General features: G+C 40.3%; 1 protein-coding gene across 8 annotated transcripts in view; it reads left to right on the top strand.

Moving 5' to 3' along the window:
* Positions 1-20,741, top strand: part of STAG1 (stromal antigen 1) — a 174,141-nt gene that overhangs the window by 60,950 nt on the left and 92,450 nt on the right. For all 8 annotated transcript variants that reach the window (XM_039556958.1, XM_019292879.3, XM_019292877.3 and 5 more), the window contains one exon: positions 6,315-6,411. In XM_039556958.1, the coding sequence (XP_039412892.1) occupies positions 6,315-6,411 (97 nt within the window). The remainder of the gene's footprint in view (positions 1-6,314; positions 6,412-20,741) is intronic.

Below are 20,741 nucleotides of genomic sequence, written 5' to 3'. Positions count from 1 at the left end.
ACCTTTTACACACTCAGTGTAATGCCAGTTAACCTGTACCATTCTAAGATTCTCCTAAGAGAAGAAATATTTCTTCTTTTGGTAGCGTTTTTTCTCCCAAATGGTTCAGTGTAACATGTTACACTGATTTCCCTATGTAGTGATATTTAATACCCAGCCTACTGCATAGAAATGTGTATTTACACAAAATGCCAAACAGATAATCCTATATGGAGAGTATAAATCCCTTAGTTTTATTGGGAAGAAGTACTTCTAGGACTGTATTCCTTTCCTCTCTGTGCTTCAGAAAAGAAAAAGTTATGTAGGTAGACACTGCATAAAACAAATTTTCCCATCTTTGCTTACTGTTACCTTAACGTGAGATTTTTGGGGGGTTTTTTAAAGAAAATTATTTTGGCTTATCAGGAAGTGCATGGTAGGTGTTAGTGAAGTATGAACTTTTATAATTTGAAATTATTGTCCTTAGAGAAAAATAATAAAATGCATGTCCTCAAGCTGCAGTTCATTTTTGTTATCCTGATATGAGGTTTTCACTGGGTGTATATTAGACTTACTGCCTGCAGTTTGGAATGCAGCCAGGCACTCATCCTGGAGTGTGCTGCCCCATCTAAATTGCACATACTTTCACACATTAGGAACTACCTTCTCTCCAGCAGCCATCTGTGTAATTACTTCAGTTTGCACAAAATTTGTCCTTAAAAGGCTTCTATTCTTTTTTTTAAAAAGCCAACCTGAACAGATGGACTTAAAAAAATTTATGCAGTGTTTTAAGTCTCTCACTACTTGCCTTTGTTTCCCTGGGTTCTTATTTTTAGTGTACTAAATTCTTCCCACTATCTGTTAAAGTGTATTTTCTACTTTTATCTTCTATTTGAGGTTGCTCTTTATACAAGTTATTGAAATATTTAATTTCACTGTGCATTCCTTTTTTGATCAGTTTCAAATTTCATTTGAGTAACTTTGGGTTTTTGGCAGAAGTTGTTAGTGTAAGCTTTGATTTTTTGGATTTTTTCCTACCTTGATGTAAACATGTTGCACACCCATTCTAGAGTAATTTTTTTCTTTCATTTTCACTGTAAATGAAGCATGTCCATGATCAGTTGTATGAAATGGCAAATTATTTGGCAAGTTCTTTATACTCGATTTGCCTTGGTTTACAGTTGACTCAGATCTTCCATTTTAGCTTGCACTTTGTATATGGTGTCATTTGTTTTCACTTTTGTTTGTAGCACTGTTGCCAGATTGTTACTTAATTGAAACTGTGAAATAGCTTTTTTTGAAGTCAACTTTCATTAATATTTAGAGGGACTGTGCTAATTTACATGAGCTGGCAAGGTGTCCTCTGCTGTCAGTCCCTCTGGTTCCTCCAACAGTTAATGCTCCTCAATTCTCTCACGCTGAAGGAATATGAAATGGATTCATAGCTGCAAAGTCTAGAGGAGGAAATAAGATCACTAGCTTCATTATTTCATTCATTGCATCAGACTTGCTTTTACTGGCAACCCCGAGCTGCTGTTCCTCTTCAGTACCATTAAAACGCTTCTGGTTTATCTTTTAGCAGACTTTGAGATGTGAAGGTCAATATTTCTCCAAGTTGATTGATTTGAAGTTGTTTACTCAGACTGTGCATCTATTCTGCTACTTGCTTGACTTTATTTAGGCTTCATATTTCTGTAGGATTGCTTACCTGGCATATTCTTCAAATTATGCTCCCTGGTAGCTCTTAAAACAGACTCATCAGAGAGTTCATTTCTGTGAGATTCTCTTGGAAACTGTTGCAGGCTTTGGAAAGTCTTTGTACTGACACTGTATTTGTACTGTACATCATCTGCCATTTGCAGGAAACCTTGATTTTTTTACTAAGTTCTCATAAGAATAGAAGCAATTTCATAATAAAAAAAAATGGTTGAGTCTCATTTTTGTAACATACCTGTATGGACTTGGTGACTGACCCAGAGATGTGGTGTATGTATGTGTCTGTGTATATGTATATAACATGTGTGTGTATGTGTCTAGATGTGTCCTGACAGCAGGGAGTGGAGGAGGGTTGTTGGTGTTACTGGAGTTACCTGGAGGTTTTATCTGTGTAACTGAGCTTGTTGCCAAGTATGTGTGTGCCTTGAAGCTGGTGAATCCCAAAAGCATGGATGTGCTGCCCCTGGGCAGGCTGCAGCACATGTCCTATAGATCCTGTGCCTCCCCAGAATGCTGAATTTATTGTGTGTTTCATGCATAGCATGTAAGTGCACATTTCCACACGGTAAATCCATGCTCCCCACTGCATCTGAAGGTAAAAACATCTGGAAGCAGATGGGTACCACTGGAGCAGCTTCTGCAGTCTTTGGTGCCTTCTTTCCTAAGTGTTTTGTGGAAGTGAGCAAGGAGACTTGTGGGGATGAATTCTGCGGGATGGAACCTGCTTGTAGCTACCTCCTTTCCAAAAGGGCCACCTGGTCCTTGCCTTCTGTCACCACATGTGCCTTCAAGGTGTTAAATGATCTGTGCTTGGGACAGGTGACAGGGAGGGGCAAGAGCAAAAGGTATCTGGGCAAGATGAGCAAATGTGGGTCATTTCCCTGAGTTTGCTCTTGGATTATGTATGAGAAGCTCTTGAAAAAGTGGGATCTGGATGGAGGTGGCCAGCAAGATAAAATCGTCTTGGAGGGTTTGCTGTAACCTGGGGCCTGTTGGTTAGAAATCCTTGTTTTTAATAGGAGTCCTTCTCTCTATGCATATTTATGCAAAAGAATTCAATTTTTTGGCAAGGATTGCATGTTGCACCATTTGCTACACTGCTGTCTGTGGTTTGATTTCTTTTTTGCTTGTATTCAACCTTTTTTCCTGGTATTTGGATTACTGCTGTTTTGTCTTGGTTCAGTTGATACTTGTCTCTCTTTTGGGTCTGATGTGTGTCATTTTTATTTTTTCATCTCGTGTTTTCAGTTTTTATAGCTCTTTTCTGTTACATCAAAAGTCAACAGTTTGATTAAGTTCCAACTGTTGTAGCATATGTAGTCTGGCTTCATTATCTCCTGTTGCCTTAAACTGTAATCTCGAAGAAAATTCGGCATCAAGCTTGCCAAGTGTACACGAGGGGCTGAGCGTGTGGGTGTTATTTTGGGACACTGATTTTTAGGGCTTAGTGAATGCAGTTTGAGTGGCTCTGTGCTGATGCTGGCAGGTCAGGTGCCTGTATGTGAGTTGTCAGCCACAGCTCCTTAGGCAGTGGGGCTCTCTTGGGGTGAACACAAGCACTGTGCAGCAAAAGCTCTCTCAGCTGTCCTCACGTACCTGCTCAGGGCAGGAGTTACACCCACAGCTCACCGAGCGCTGGCCGCACGTGTGTCACACACACTGCTGAGTGTGAAGGCACTGAGGGCATGTCAGCTGAGATAAAATGAACCCTACCCACAAATTCACCTTTTACTTACAGCTTTGTCAGTTCTCTGGGAGGTCCAGACAGTCTTTGCCTGCAATCCCTCTTGAGAACCTTCGCTCTGATTTTTCTGCTTTTCTTATCTACTGCTGCCACGGAAGACTCTGCATTGCCTCAAGTCTGGTCCCCAAGTCTGGAGATGAGCCACTTGTCTTTATTTTTCTCTAAATTGCACAATGGCTCTGGGTTGAAAATGCAAGTGGCACACTGGTAGGACAGAGTGGGCCCCCAGTGCCCAAGGACACAGCGTGTCCCACACAATTCTTTTTGTACGAGAGACAGAAAACAGAAGTGAGAGGAGCTGCACTGATGCTGCAGTTTGAGGTAGCGCTGCAAAAATCAAATAAATGTTTAAAAGAAACAGAAGCAACATTTAAAGGTACTCATTCCTTCAAGTTTCTTCCCTTGGCTCCCCCTTTTCTTAAGTCCAGATGGGTTCATTGGCAGTATATATAGCACAGTCCAGGAGAAGTTGCAGTGGTATGGCTGAAGGGGCAGTGTGTTGTAGCAACAAACAGGAGTAAGACTGAACGTGAGAGGGAATTTCTTGGGCCAGCCTTATTTCCAGGGGGAGTGTTTTCTGTGAAACTCAGCAGTGCATAATGAACAGATGCTGGGGAGCTAGTTATTAACACTCAGGAGAAGCAGCTGAGATTTCCCAGGCTCAAAGAAGAATGTAGTAGACTTCAGAAACTGTCAAGAGATGTGTGATGAGAGGGGGGAAGGATAAAGATAGGGCATTATTTCTGGGCAAGCCACATGGCACAGAGTAGGATTGTTCTACCTGGAAAGAGGTGACCAGACGGAAATATGGAAAATGCAGACAGGGGCTTGGGGTTTGTTTTTTCTTGTTTCATAAGAATTGGGTCACATCAAATAGATCTAACAGTTGGCAAGTTTAAACCACAATTATAGTTTTATTTTGCAGTGAATAATTAACCCTTGCACACTGCTGCAAGATGATGTCAATATAAAGCTAGTTTAGACAGACACATCCATGAGAGAGGAAATTTTCTGGGGTCTTAAGGGTCTTGGAGAGTAACTCAGAAATATCAGTGTATTCTTGCCCTTTTCTTATGCTTTTCACTACATGTATAAGCCCTGTTGGGCAGGTGAACCTGTTGTCTGACCCAGCACAGCTGCTATTTTCTTTAGTGTAAAAAACAGCAGCTGCTGGCAGTTGCATGTTGTTCTGATATCTACAGTAGTAGAGCTGTTCAAACAAATCTCGTAAATTGGTAGTACACCAACAGCCTGGTCATTAAGCTCTGTCAATATTTGGTGTAGTAAATACTTTCTACATTTGGCTACATTTGGTTTATGTGCCCTGGAGAATTTTGCTGATTGATTGAAATGATTGATACTTCCAGGAACAGGTCTGAGTTTGTGATAAAATAACACTGAGATAACATTCTAGATAACTGGTTTTGTGCTGCTGCTTTGTGTTTCCTCAACTTGTTTAAAGCTTAGCTTAGAGGCCAAGAGTTGCTTTCTAATTTCTTCTAAGTAGCAGATGGACCCCTTTGTAAAATTGCTTCTCCTACTGGGTGTGTGTGTGTGTGTGGGGAGGCAAAACTTGTGCAAACTGAGTTTCCTGGCAAATTGGATGTTTCGAGATTCATGCTGGTTGTTGGATAACATGGTAGTACTGCTAGTCTGCTCCTGGCTCGAGGGTGAGTGTGGTGATGTGTGCAGTGCTTTGGCTCAGTTCAGAGCTCTGTGTGTCTCTGGTACATACACAACTGGTTTGCTGCTCCCTTTTCCTCATACACCCGCCAAAGGCCCAGTGGTAGTCTTGGGAGTTTGCACTTGGATAAACTGGAAATTGCAGAGGGATTTTTCAAGATGCCTCCTTACAGCTACTAATTAAGAAAAAGGCAGATTTTTCTAAGAGATCAAATTGTTTGGATTTTTTGTCTTTCCTATTGATTCCTTTTCAGCACAGTAGAAGCCATTGTGTGGGCATGGTGGGTGTTGGTATATGTGTGTGGTTTTTTAAAATTAGTTTTATAGAAATTCTTTGTAGACCTGAACTGTCCAGAATAAACTAATCCATTTGCAAGGTGTACTCTGATAACATAATCAAGCTTTCCCTAATGAATGCTGTTGCATGTGCAGAACAGAAAGGTTTGGTTTTTTCCTCACAAAATAAGTAAAGCATAATATTTGATCACATTAAATATACACAATTCCTTACCTATAGTGTTTAGGTAGCTGAGGAGCTTGGAATATCAGAGATGATAAAAATATCTCCTGTCTGCCTGAAGTTCTGAGGGTAGTTTAAAACTGGCTGATCCTGTCCTTTCCTATCCTGTGATCCAGGTGGCTTACAAACACCCTAAGTCCAGCTTCTGTGTCTTATTTTATTTACTATGTTTATTTACTATTTACTATTTTATTTACTATGTATTCCTCATTATATTTTGTCTTCCTGAACTATTTACAGTGTTCCTGAGTGACTGATGTACTACTTTGGCCTTTATAAATACTGAGATGTTCACTACGCAATATAAAATCAGTGTTTATCCCAAAGTATTTCTGGTCATTCTGAATGGAGTAACAGTGTCTGGTTTTTTCAACACAATTTTAAAACTGAAAAAATACTCTAAGTAGTTTTGAGGAATTACAGTAATTTCAATTTGAACTTGTGTTTATACAATATAATACCAGAAAATGATGCATATAGTTCTGCTCTCTAAGAATATTTGTTCTGTCTCCACCTTGAGAGAAGGTGCATAGATTTCTGAATTTGTACACATGTATAATTATGCAAAATAAATGCTCAATTATGAAATTATATTCTGAAAAGAATAAGTCATTTGCCTTTAATAAAACACTTTTTAAGAGTCTCTGATAAGTATTCTTTTTTTCTTGACAGTCTGTGGTGGACGACTGGATTGAATCATATAAACAAGACAGGGACATAGCACTTCTGGATTTAATCAACTTCTTTATCCAGTGTTCAGGATGTCGAGGTACAGAACATGGGAAACAAGTTGTATAGAATAAATCTGACCTACAAACGTGTGTTAGTGCAAATGCTGGTAAAGATGGGGGAGACACTTGGATTGGTGCTCCTCATGTGCATGGTTTGTATAGAAATATTGTCTGCATTCCAGAATAACTTGATTTAAAGCTTGTTTGTCAAGGGCTACCCTTTCTTTTTCTCACTTTCCTGTCATCATGCTAAAGTGTTCAAATCCTCACAGAGACACTCTACTCATCAGCAGCAGGAGCCAAAAGATCTGGTACTCCAGGTAGGCGTATCTTTACTTCCCCTTTCTGTTTCTTCCCAATTTTTAAATTGCAAAAATTTGTAGGCAACTATACCTTAGCTTTGATATTTTTTCTTTCTTTTTAGGATTTTTTTTTTTTTTTTAACTGAAGAGGAAGGAGTCAGGCTTCGGTTGACTTCAATTAGCAAGAAAGATTTCCTGTGGATGAAGCAGCAGTGTTATTTTTTCCTCTGTGATACTTTATCACGTCAGCAGCGAGTGCCCTGCCTTTCATACCCTATTTAAGCAGTCTCCATTACCAGGCATGCAGCAGTCAGCCTTTCTAGCATTCTGTTGCCACACTGTGCCTTCTAATGAATTTTTCATGTGTTGTCTTTTTTCAGTTAACTCAGCCTTGAAAAGAGACAAAGACAGAGCTCCACTCTCTCTGTAGCACCCAGGACCAAATTATTTACTGTTTTCTGATGCTTCCTAGAATTTACTTTGAGTAGTGTTGAAAACAACCCACAATTCAGAAATTCTTCTTGCTTATTTTGTATCTGATGTGGGAATACACCTTTAGGCATCAAATGGTCTGGGTAGAAGTCCCTTTTCTTCCTCCGTAAGTATAAGGTGAAGTCTTGAGTAGTTAAAAGCATCAGAGAAAAGAAATAGGAACCATCAGCATCTTCAGCAGCCCTTTTTCATAGCTGAGGGAAAGAAACTTATTTTGTGGATGACAGGAAAGACTGAAGCCCTGGGAGCATTCTGTGAAAGGGCTGAAGGTTAGGGCTTAGGTTACCAGCCTGTGTCAATGTCTGCACTGTTCACACAGAACCCCTGAAACATTTTTCAGTTGTGTTTGGCAGCTTATGTGCAAGTAGTTGTATTCTGTGTGCTTTTTCTTTTTATTTAACTCTCTCCTGAAGGTGTATATGAAAAAAAGCAACCCCACAAGCTTATTTGTAAGAATTTGGGCAGCATTAAACCAAAGGGATCCTCGGCCATGTGTTTATATTCTTGCTGATGCAAGCTTTTGGTGAAGGCATGTCATAAATATCTTCATTCCCCTGCTGCTCTCTAATTTATTTTCCCTTTCTTTCTCCTCGTTAGAGAAAGCAGCACTCTGATAAGATTCCTATATTTTAAACCCCTCGTTGGTGAGTGATGCAGGCTGAATGCCCACTGTCAGCCATATGCTGCTGGAGCAAGTGCTTCCCAGAAAAGCTTCCTGTGACTGGCTGGGAGGCAGCAGCGCTGCGAGTGCCTGATGTCATCGACTCACTTGGCTTTTCTTTGAATGGTGACTTGCCATTTTCAGTGCTCTGCTGTATCCCCAGGGGTATCTCTGCTGAGCTGCTTTCAGTGCCTTGTGGTCCCAAACAGCAATGACAGGAGAAAGGAAGCAAAAATTACCCCCAAGTCCATAGCGTGTTTGGGAGGTTTATTTCTGGGTTGGAATTTTTGCAGTAGCCCCAGTAACAGCTGCAGACAGGGTTAAAATCCTGGCAAACAATGCACTTCTTTCCAGTTTCCAGTAATATGCCTGTTTTCTAGAATTAATAAGAGCTTATCAGAAGAGAGTGGATTTTATTGGTAGTCCACTTAGGGTAAAGTGCATACTAAGCTGTCCTTCATGGAAATGAGAAATCAGGTGTTGTTCTGTATTTTGTGAGGAAGACCAAGATTCTTTTTCATGGGAAGATCATATATTATGACATCTTTATTTCCCTTTAGAGACTTCATTGACATTCTTGCTTATTTTTATTTTTGATAAATAACAACCCCTTCTGAATCTCAATGACTGCTTTATCTTCCTTAATTTTCTTCTTTTCAGTTTGCTCCACTAACATAGTCTTGGATTCTCCAGCCTTCTTTCCCAAAGTTGGATCTAAATACTGACTGATAATATATCTAAGTTTGTGATCAGTAACTGAAAGGAGGAGGACAACTAACTTGGGAGGAAGTTTCTCAGGAAAGTGTGATGCTAGGTTTATAAATCTACCATTTCAACACTTGATATCTAAATATGTGTAAAGTACATTTAGTTTGACGTGTCTTTGAAAAGTTTTGAGCAGGTGAAGAGTGTGTGCCCATTTTCTGGCTTTAATTAGAAATCATTGAGGCACCAAACTGTTTTATTTAGCAACACTATTGACCCTGAAAAAATACCTTTCTGTTTAGAAACATTGATTTCTATGTGTTTATCCCATTCTCTTGGGCAGCACAGATGCTTGAGTGAACCTCTTGGCGTCTTCCAGCTTTGTTTAGAGCTGTTGCTGAAATGAGAAGTGATCTCTTGTAAATATGAGTAAGCAGGCATATTATGGAAATTGTTAATACTAACAATTGTTAAACTAGTGACCTTTGCAGGTGAACATAAAAGATCTGTGCAATTTAAAAATCAATAAATATACACCAAATATTCAAGCATGTCTGTCCTTTGTCGATTCTTCTGAGTATCTATTTAATGTGTGTCCATTAAAGACGTAGGAGATTAGGTTTTAGCGTGACTCCAGTAATCTTTGTGTGTTTTTAGAGTGCTATTTGATGTAAATGAGAAGCTTCTTGTATTGGACTGTCAAAACATCTCAGTTCAATAAGCAGATTTGCATGGGAGCTGGTCACTTGTCATGTCATCTTTCCTCTAGTTTGCCTGCTCAATCGGTACATATGTTGCCTTTGCTAATTTTGATTACAAAGAAGTGAAATGGTTATGTAAAGAATTTTTCTTTGTCTTGCTTGTTTTTTTCCTTGGAGAGTACAAAAAAGTCTCTGCCTTTCACAGCTTGTCTGTGTAGTCTTTTCCGTTGTGTTATGTTGAATTTCTGAGGCAGAAAAATGGTTAACAAGGACTGATACATTCACCCATTCACTTTTTGTTTCTGACCCTTTTAAAATGTGTTGCTTTTAGAGGGAGGATCTTGTATCAGAGAGTTCCTTAGAAAGGTGAAAAGGTAAGTGTTAAAATACTACTTCTTCATGGAAAACCAGCAAAAATGCTGTTTGCAGTCCTTGCAAATAAAACAGGTAGGTCTGTTGGTAGTAGGTGTTTATTTTCCGTGGGATTCACAATCTGCAAAGCAGGTGGTGTTGTATTTACTTTTTTATTTCTAAGTCAGGAGCAAAATTTCAGAGTGAGTTTTCATTATTAGGTAACAGGGAACTTTTTGATGTTAGCTTGTTGTAATGATAAAGACCTTTTTTCAGTTAAGTGCCACTGGACTGGGGGTGGAGGTGTATCCACACTACTGAGATTTCCATCTCCAGTGTTGTGCTTTGGTCTGCAGCACTGTGGATTCAGGCACCCTCCTCCCTTGCAGAAGAATTGCAGACCAGTGTTCAGAGTCTTCTGGGGGGTTTTGTGAGCTCTTTTCCATTGCTTTCTTCTTTGTAGGAAGATATTTTTGTTTTTCCCCCTTTTTTCTCTCCTTCTTTTGAATGTTTATGTAAAGCACAGCGTCGAGTGCCGAGCTCTCTTGAGCTGGTTGCAAGCAAACTGAAATGTCTAATCAGCAATATGTGTGTGAGGTCCCAGAAGGATTATAACTGTGTCAGTGTGATGCTGCAACAGGGCTAATTAGCTCTGCCTCTCAGACTGAGTAATTAGCTCAGGTATCCTGCTCTGCTGCTATGACAACCAGGCTGTTTCCATTTCTGGAGCTCCCTGGATTTAGAGCTGACTTTGGTATCTGCATGGCTGTCAGCTCATGCCTTCTGTTATTGATGGAAAACAAACAGAAAGCTCCTTGAGCACTCTGACCTTTCTACATTTTAAAGGCAGAGAGCCATGCTTGTGGAATAAATATTTTTTTTCCTAACCAGAAGCAATTAGTGGTTGGAACAGCCTCTTGAGCTGTGACGGAAAACTGGCCACTGAGTCCATGGGAGAAAAGAAGCTTTCTTCTGCAGGGGAAAAGGGTCTCACGTAGTTGAAGAGGAAACTACTTGACTACTTTCAAGTGTACAGTGGAATTATTCCCATTCCTTCTCTCCCACCCATCTCCTTCCCTCTCCTTTATTTTCAGCTGGGTAAGCCAGAAACCTGTACATTTTTAAACAGGTTTTCAGAATTGGTTTGAGCACTGCTGCCACTTGCTCTCCTGCCTCTATCAGACAGCTGTGAAACACTGGTTGCTGATGGAACCAAACTGGTGCAACTCCCTTCCTGTTAAATTCCTGGTGGTGTTGTAGCCTCCTCTGGACTGTAAGGGGCTCTCCATTTCTTAACTGCAGCTTTTTGAATTGGCACACTGAAGTTGTCCTTAGTTGCTGAGGGAAGTAATATATTTTCTTTATATGATCTTTCTCATTCTTTATTTTTCGTACAGAATCTTCCCTTTAGGTTCCTGTGTGGAATCAGTCATTGATGAGCAAATATTCCAGCTGTCATCTGTCGGCCTGGATTGCTGGTGCTGCTTAAGGCTGGGTTTTTCTCAGTTGTGAGTAAGCAGAGACCTGTCCATGACTCTTTTCCCAGGGCTTAAAGCCAGATTCCTTTGTGGTACATTTCCTGTGAATCAAACACTTGGGGTGCCACACTCTCTTCCCTCTTCATCCCTGAGTGCCTGGTTGTTCCTCACCTATTCTAGATCTCTGTCAAATTCTGATCGAATGGTGCAAACTGAGCCAGTAAGTGCAGGAGTTCTGAGTTAGCTTGCTCATTTTGGTTTTTGTTAATGCTCTGTGAACTTAAATAAGGGCAAACAAATAGATTTCTGCTTTGCCAAAGGAAATTGAAGGCTAAAACCAGGAAAAAACAGCATTGAGTGGCCACTATATGGTCTGGCAAAAGCAGTGAACAAGCTTTGCTTGCTTTGCTTTGGAAAGGATTCCAGAAAGCAAATTAGCCAGGAAATAGTGTTATTTACTGTGATTAATAATATTTTAATAGGGGTTATAACATGGTAATTAGAGAAATGGTCTAAAAAAAAATGATTTGTGCATGGTTTTGTTTTGTGATCGATGGGATCATCGTCCTGTACAGGTGGATGTTACAGAGCACAAAGAAGACTTGGGTAAATCTGATTTCCTGCATATGGGCCTTTTGCAAGGAACTGCAGAGAGTGAGAAATGTTGCTGACTTTGGCATGTGTTAAAAAGCTTTATCTCTTCAGTCATTCAGTTATTATTAAGAAGTTGGTATCATAAGTATTTTGCATTGTGACCAAATTAGAAAACAATGCAATTCATTGCATTGGAGCTTGTATTTTTATTAAGGGTATAAAGTCTGCTTTGTCACAGTTTCTTCAGCAAAATCCCTTTTCAGTGTGTGAATAGAAGGGAGAATGTTGCAAAGAGAGAACTAATGCACATTTTGAAAAAGTGTTACTTACTTGTGTAGGATTTAAGTCATAGCAATGTCAAGGATTTCTAAAATATTTTGTATGCATAGTATACAGAAATAAATGCACCCCAATAACTATAAAGCAGTTAAAAAACATGCTGTTAACCACATTCAAAAATGGGAAGATAAGACTGTAGGATGGAAATGACTTAATTTCATGTGTGGTGTAGATAAACAAGAGCTGAACTTTGTACTTCTTGTTTTTGAGCCTTGAGGTAATTTTTACAGTGTGTTTATCTTGAAGTGAAAGCTTATAAAATTCAAACTGAAAATAAGATGCAAATGGCTGGGGTAGAAGGTAAATCAGATTACCAGGCATACATTAAATGTTTCATCAGTTCTTTAAATAAAGATAGGTAGGGTTAAAAAATTTGTATCAGACACTTGACAATTAATATGGTTACATCAGAATCAATTTTTTGTGAAGAGGTACAAATAGTTAATACCTGTTGACATTCTGGAAATTAAAGCTTTGGTTTTGTTGTGTGTATAGTTTTAAATCAAAAAGGTTTTCACTGTTTCTTCCTGTTTGCTGCTGAATGTATTTGTACTTGTCATCTCATGTACTCTTTCTTCCTTGCTGTTTCTTTTTCCTCTTCTTTAGTTCTTCAAAGATTCTTTGGCTATGAGAAAAGTATTTACAATTTTTTTAACAATTCTTTTAAACTTTGCACGTTACTAACTCTTCTGGGGATGAGAAGTGTTGGAAAATTAAAAAAAAAAATCCCATCTGAAAGTGTAAAAAAAGCATTGAAGTAGTGCAACACATTTTGTAGTCACTTGTGAACTAATGGCAGCTCTCTCCCAAAAGATGTGTCCTGCTACTTTCAGAAATGAGTGGGGAAAAGCCATAGGAATTTACTTTCAGTGCAGGAGACATGAAGGAAGGGCACACTGGTTTGTGGTTTGAAAATCTGAAATACCTGCTGTGCTGAGTTCTGACTGCAGTCCAAGGTTTCCCTCTATGAACTGGTAACAGGAGCAACACTAATTCAAACCAAACATATTTTTCTTTATTACTTGCTACATGAATATATTGAACTATTCACCTTGCATGTATGACAGCAGACCAAAAAGGGAGCTGGCTTAAAATCAGCTAGTAACTAATTTATGGGTATGAATTAATATAAACTTTCAGATACTTAAAATAAATTGATTTAATTAATTGACAGAACTTGTGGTACTAGAGTATTTTAGATCAAATGTATAATGTAATGAAAGACAAATTAGCTTTGAAATGAATTCTGCACTGCTAGTTCTGTGTAGGTTCAAATCTCTGCTGAAAATGAAAGCACTCCTTGTAAGCTTGGACAAAGTCTGTGTTCTGCCCCTGTGCACTACTAAGTAAACTCAGAGCTTGTAAAATGACTTTTGGCACTGCTCATTGGAGATAAATTGTGCAAGGAGTTCAAATACTACTGCCTGTTTTCCACTATATTAATTTAATTACATCTATATTGATCTGGAAAATAGCACTATTCACATGACTACAGAGATAAAACTTGAGGAGTCTCTCAGACTGTGCTTTAATGCTACAGCTTTTCAAGAGAAGAGCAGTAAATATCTCTCAGTGTTAATGATTCCAAATAGTTGCTGCCATAGCCAGATCTGGGCCATTTCCTCTTTATTTATGTTTTTTTTCTGTATTATGCAAATTCATCACAGGAGGAACACCCTCTGTACTAAGCAGAGGAGCAAAAGCCTTAGTCTCATTTATTTTTGACAGTATTACTCCAAGACTCGTGAACAAATGATGTCAGTATATGAGTTTGCTAGCTGTGTGTGAGATACATTGCTGGATTTATTGTAGATGACAGGTGCTTCCTGTGAAGACAAGAACTAATTATGAAAAGCAACTGAACACCGCTAGATCTTAGATCTTTTCTGACTGGATTACAAATTGGAAAAGTACTCATGTCTCTGGTCTTTCAAAGATGCAAATTCTGCTGAAGGTTTAGTCAGACTTTTTGCAGACCAAGGGTAGGAATTAAATTGCAAAAATGACATTTCTCTCAGCAAACACTGTGATTATGGTTCTCTCTCCTTTGCATTAATGAAGCCATGGACTTATTTGATTAAGTGCAGTGCTGATACACTGCAGTAATTATTTCTGAAGAGAAGGAGATGGGGATGATTAAAAGGATCTGTATCCTAATGAAAAAGTGGTATTCTCTGGCACAAAGAAAGTGGTTAAACCAAATCCAATATTCTCTTAATCTGCAGGCATTCAGTAGTAGCTGGATAGAGGAAAAAAAAAAAAGCTTGGGTTTCAAAGAAGAGCCAAATTGGAAGATGTGGACTCTGAAGCAGATCCAGTCCTGCTCACATTCCACCACTGCCTGCTTCTTTCCTTATTTATATCAGTCTGATCAGATTGCCTCAGTTGTCTTTAACCTGAACTATGACCAGCTGAGCCCTACAATTGGTCATGTCCTTTTAACTGGAAGTTACAGCATTTTCTGCCACTGCTGGAGTCAAACTCATTACAGGGCAGAATGGTGTAAATAGCCCTTCCCTTGTCTTTTCCTTATTTGCATGGAGCAGGAAACGTGGTGGAATGTTTCTGGGTGCCTGGAAGGGTAGGAAGGGGTACAAAAGTTGTACAGAAGTGCTCCCAAACCCTGCAGGAGCAGCCAGGAGTCCCCTGGCCAGCAGCCTCTGTCCCCTTGTTGAAGGACTGATAAGCCCAGCAGAGCTAAGCCCAGTTCTTGGGTGACTGTCATCAGCTCAGACACAGGTGTAGAGTTTTGCATTTCTTTCTGGTAACACCAGTAGCTTAAATTTCAGCTTTGGACTCCTGGTGTTGGCCCTCCCTACCTGTAGCATTGGCCCTGGGTGTAAAGGGATGAAGCCTAAAGCTCCTTGGGCTGATGAGAGCCCTTTCCCTCAGGAGCAGTCACTGGCCTTTAATAGGCACCATCTCTTGTGGGAATTGGCTTCTACAAAGTCATTACATCATTTTTTGAAAAACCTTTAATGTAGTTTGTCAGATTTACCACAATCTCTACTCTTTGTTTATTTCATCATTATTGAAATAAATGTTCTGGATAACTTAAAATTTCATGTGACTTAGGAAAAAGGGCCTAGAAATACTTTTAGCAATTTATGAGAGTGAAAACAAACTGTATATATTAGTCACATAGATATAGATATAGTGGAATTTCAATTTGTGGTGACATAAATAATGGCAATTTTCTGTACTGTTGGTTCAAACCTTCTTTGCCTCACTTTGATTTCCATCTTATATTCTTCAAGTCACTTTAATTAGCCATTCAAAGTGACTTTTTTTTCATTGATGAAGAGGAGGCAGATGTATTTCAAGAAAACAACATCTTTTAAGGTTAACAAAGTATTGCTGTTATTCCTGTGTTCTCACAGCCTCCCTTGTAAACTGCTAGTTTTTTCCTTGTGGTGGAGAAACTGAAAAATGCAAAATTTAAGACACCAGGTGAGTCTATTTCCACAGATCTCCATAAAACCAGAAGTACTTTCTCACAATTAGAGCCGGACTTACCAAGAGTCCCTGTTTTTCTTTCCAAAGTTTTGAACCAAAAGAAGCAGAGAATCTCACCAAGTAGAGCATGTGTGTTTCCCATGGACACAGCTGTGTGTGCCACAGTGTATTTGTAGGGAGCTCCTTTGGTTCCAGGGATATTGCTCATGTGGTATGTTTGAAGGGAGCTCAGCCAGAGTCCTCAAAGTACTCCTTTGAGATTCGTTTGACAACCAGAAAAGGCATTGGAATCCCACACCATCCTGACTGCAGCTGTGAGTTGGCCTCTCTGATCTTGGCACCTGTGTCACTTTTGGAGTGTGAAACTATTGGTGAATGGAAATGGCAGCAGTTACTAGTACAGTCCAGCTGCCCAGTGATCTTTTTACTCTTAACTCCATGCCTTGTAACAAGAATTTTGTATTTTATGTGTCTCAGTTTTACTTACTGTTTAGAACCAGATGTAGATTCTTGCTTCTTGTTCCCCATCATTAGGACACATAGTGGATATCATTAAAATTCTGTCTTTAGAACCTTTGAAGATAATTTACTTCTGATCTGCATTCTAAAGCTGTGGCCTAACAAAACAAAAATCTCAAGTGATTTTTGCAGTTCATAGAGCTGTAAAATGGGTGGGGTGGGAAGGGACCTTAAAACTCATCTCATGCCACCCCCTGCCATGGGCAGGGACACCTTCCACTGTCCCAGGTTGCTCCAAGCCCTGTCCAGCCTGGCCTTGGACACTGCCAGGGATCCAGGGGCAGCCACAGCTTCTCTGGGCACCCTGTGCCAGGGCCTCCCCACCCTCACAGGGAGCAATTTCTTCTAATATCTAACCTAAACCTGCCCTCTGACAGTGGGAAGTCACTGCCCCTTGTCCTGTCCCTCATCCTTTGTCCCCAGTCCCTCTCCAGCTCCCCTGGAGCCCCTTTAGGCACTGCCAGGGGCTCTGAGCTCTCCCTGGATCCTTCTCCTCTCCAGGTGAGCACCCCCAGCTCTCCCAGCCTGGCTCCAGAGCTGAGGGGCTCCAGCCCTGGAGCAGCTCCATGGCCTCCTCTGGACTCTCTCCAGCAGCTCCAGCTCTGTTTGTGTTGGGAGCCCCAGGGCTGGAGGCAGCTCTGCAGGTGGGGCCTCACCTGAGCAGAGGAGGAGAATCCCCTCCCTCGCCTGCTGCCCATGCTGTGGGATGAGCCCGGGACAGGGGCTCTGTGGGCTGGGAGCACAAACTGCTGGGTCACAGGCAGTTTTTCATCCACCAGTTCAAATCAGAGAGTCATATGCACCGACATATTTGCATTTAAAGAGAGAAGAAAATACACTCAACTGTTGGGCCTGTCTAGACATCATCATTGCATCCTGGCATGGCACCATCAGTAGAATCTCAGCAGACCACATTCTTTTTGGGTTCAGAGGAAAGGAATCAATTTGTTTTCATATCTTGTTTTATAATTTGGTAAATTGTGTAAGTGGCCAGTGACAGTATTCTTTTTGCGCAGAATAGTGAGAAGGTTGAGTTTGAGTTGGCAGCACTTTGATTTGTAATTTTCCAACCATTGCAACAGGTTGAATTGTCTTTTCAATCAGTCACCACTGAACATGCTTCCAGAAGATGTAAACCTTTCCACTAATGTACAGAAGAAAATAATCTGTCAGTCAGTTCCTGGTACCATTTGTGGGTATTTCAGTACCAGATTGAATCTTAAATCCTAATAAACAAAGGAGATTCAAACTGCCATGAATTCTTTATCTGACTTACAAAGGGTTTAATCTTAGTGATGATAGTGCAGAAAGCCAGGCTGATCTACTCTTTCTTCTTAAGATCTGTAAATTAATGTATTTTTTTTTCTTTTTCACTTTTTTTTTTTTTTTTTTTTTTTTCCCCTGAAGATGCCAGGCTTGTGGGGCTGGAATCAAAATAGTGCAGGTTTGTTGTTGATGCAGAGATGCAGAAATTTGCCTTACTGTTGTCATATGCAGAAACAGCTTATTCTGATGTTTCACTCTTGAATGTATTTGTTGTCAACTTCTAACTAAGCCCATGGATTAATTTTTGATGTTTGCGTTTGGAATTTCCTACCCTTCTGTCAAACAGATACTTCTTTTTTTTCTTTTTTGTGGTGTGTGAGTACACTTGAGCTGTAAAGATTTTTGAATATTTTCTGTGTCCTGTGTTCAGCTCCACTTGTAGCACTTAGAAGAGAAAGTGGCAAACAGGAAAGGTTCCAGCCCAGACCCATTAATAGAAGCATTTGCAATCCAGTTTGTCTAATAGCAGTGATGGATGTTCTCACTCTCAAATTTTAATATTCAGCCCTTTTTTTCCCTCTGGTTTCCATGGTAGCCTGTAACAGCAGGATTATCCTTCAGTTGTGTGCTGTGTGTAAAAATCACTTTATAGAGCTCTGAGCTGGGTACTTCCTTGGGAAGAACGGGCTGCTCTTGGGGAAGGTGATCAGCCTCAGCCTGGGAAGTGCTCCCTTCTGCCTGTGCTGAGCAAAGCTTGCAGTTCCTTCTGACTGGAAACAGGGAGAGACATCACACTGTGATGAAAAATGCATTTAACCCTTAGGGAGTTGCAGACTTTGATCTCATGCAAACAGTTTAAGGTGGCAGGGCCTGTGAAAATGGGCAGTGTATCCCTGCATTTCTTTCTTGCTCTTGGCAGCCTGTAATAACAGCAACCAAGTACTAAATGTCACAGAATCCCAGGATGGTTTGGGTTGGAAGGGGCCTTAAAGCCCATCCAGTGCCACCCCTGCCATGGGCAGGGACACCTTCCACTGTCCCAGGCTGCTCCCAGCCCCAATGTCCAACCTGGCCTTGGACACTGCCAGGGATCCAGGGGCAGCCACAGCTGCTCTGGGCACCCTGTGCCAGGGCCTGCCCACCCTCACTGGGAACAATTCCTTCCCCAATATCCCATCCATCCCTGCCCTCTGGCAGTGGAAAGCTATTCCTCATTGTCATGTCACTCCAGGCCTTTGTCCCAAGACTCTCTCTGGCTCTCCTGGAGCTCCTTTAGGCCCTGGAAGGTGCTACAAGGTCTCCATAGAGACCTATAAAAATTAATTACATGTATGAAGTCTCATTTGTAGGGAAACTACAAGGAGAAGTTGCAAGAAGGGGAAACTGAAAAATCTGTAACAGTGGAATGAAGGATGGAAAGGTAAACTTGCACCTTTAAATGCAGCAGAGAATAAGGGGAAAGGAAGAAATCATGGATTCTGAAAACTGCAAGAAAGGAATGTGTTCTTTGAGGACACATCTGCACAGAGGAGCTTAGGAAGCAGGAGAAGAGAGAGGCGGGCGTACATCCCAGTGGTTTTGCTTTGCTTCAACAGCCAAAAGAGCAGTTTTCTCTTTTCACCTGATGAACACATTGGGAACTGCTTTAAGCTGCTGCAGAATGATGGAGCCAGAATATACCACTGAACAGGGCCAGAAATTACAATGTAACTCCATTTTTTAATGTTCTCATCAAGCAGTTGATCCATAGTGTAACACCCCTCGGTGTTTATGCTGTGGGCTTCAAGGACAATTTCATGGGGGAAGGATGAGAAAGCAATTAGTAGGTAAGAGTCTGTGTTGACAGGAATGAGAATGTAATTATGCCCAAAAAATTGGGTACTGTACAGAAAACTCAGCATTCTGGTTAAACTTAAATATGTGAGTATGTTAAAGGAAAGACACCCTGATATTAAGGCTTCCAGACATCTTAAACTGATAGTGGGGGAGAGGGAGCACTGAGAAGTCCTAAAAGGAAAATTTGCTGAAAGTGCTGAAAGCTGGGGGGAAAAATACTGTTTGTTACAAAATACTGAGAAAACGAAATGCCCTTTCCAAAATAAAACACTAGGTGAAGGTTCTGTTAAAATACTTTATTTTACAGTATTGCTTAGCGTTTTGCCACTTCCAAGATTTTTTCCACCAAGCTGTAAGACACAACCAGAGGAGTTCCAGGGCTGGTTAACCTGGTCTGGTGGAAGGTGCTCCCATCCATGGCAGGGGCTAGGAACGAGATGAGCTTTGGGGTCCCTTCAACCCAGACCATTCTCTGAGTCAGCTGGCTGCTTTATTCTGTGCCTTGCATTTGTGTGTCTGCCAGGAATTGTATGATAATACATGGTGTGTTTACACAGCCATTTTTAATTTGCACAAAGTACACCATTTCAACTAATTCTGGTAGTTAAATTTGTAAGGTAGAGGATGCAAAGCAATGTAAGAGGATTTATAACTAAGGATTTAAGGCATTTTTCTGATTGAATATGCTTTCCTTGCAATGTTCCTCTGTGTTTTTCTTCTTTCCCTTTTCCTTAGCAGCACTTGATTAATTTTCCCCCTTGAGTCCACTATCTTTATGTTAATTAATATACTCAGACTTTTCATTCCCTCTTGTATTTCATCTGTGATTTATTACTATTTGTCTTTCAGCACTCTTTTCAGGGCCTGCTGCTTTATTACTTCTGTAAAGTTTTGGGTTTCTAGTATTATTAAGTTTATACAGGTGAATCTTTTTTATATTTTGCTCTCAAATACTTCTTAGTGAATCTTACACACCGACTGTTGAGAAACACATTGTATGTTGAGCTTTCCTAGTTTTCTGCTCCTTTTTCTACATTCCCATTTATATTTGTCCTGTCAACACTTGCTGTGATCTGTGTGTGTTCCAGCAGTTTGTCTTTTCTCAATTCTGAGGTGACAGTTCCCTCTTGCATTGTATTTTTAGAAGCATATCCAGACTTTTATGGATTTTGGCTCTAATATGTGCTCTCTCATTCTCTTACCTATGCCAAAACATGTTGAGCAACTATGCATTGTGTTGTTTTAACTTCACTTTTGATATGATGCTTCCTCTTATTTTTCCGTAGTGGCCAAGTTCCAATCAAAATTGTAAAAACGAAAGTTTTCCTTAAGGGCGTTTGTTCTACAGGGTGTCTTGTACAGGGTGTTATCTTTGTAAATCCCTTTTAAGTAAAGATCTTGTCTCTGGTCTGGAAATGGCCAATCCAGGCACAGAGTCATTGATACCAAAAGCTTTAGAGGCAGCAGATAGAGAATCTGTGCCCACTGCCAGAGGGGAGGTTTTTCAGATAGCATGTGACATGTTTAAACCATTGCTGTTACTAGTTTCCTACTCCTCCTCAAATTGCTTAAAGACTAAGCTCAGAGTACCTAGACTTCTTAAAGTTCATGGAATGGAAACATGAAGTCCTTGATTTTGTCTGATAGATACATATTTGCAACGAGGAA

This window comes from Corvus cornix, chromosome 9 (assembly GCF_000738735.6).
Source record: "Corvus cornix cornix isolate S_Up_H32 chromosome 9, ASM73873v5, whole genome shotgun sequence".
Lineage (NCBI taxonomy): Eukaryota > Metazoa > Chordata > Aves > Passeriformes > Corvidae > Corvus > Corvus cornix.
This window is presented reverse-complemented; position numbering and strand designations above follow the sequence as displayed.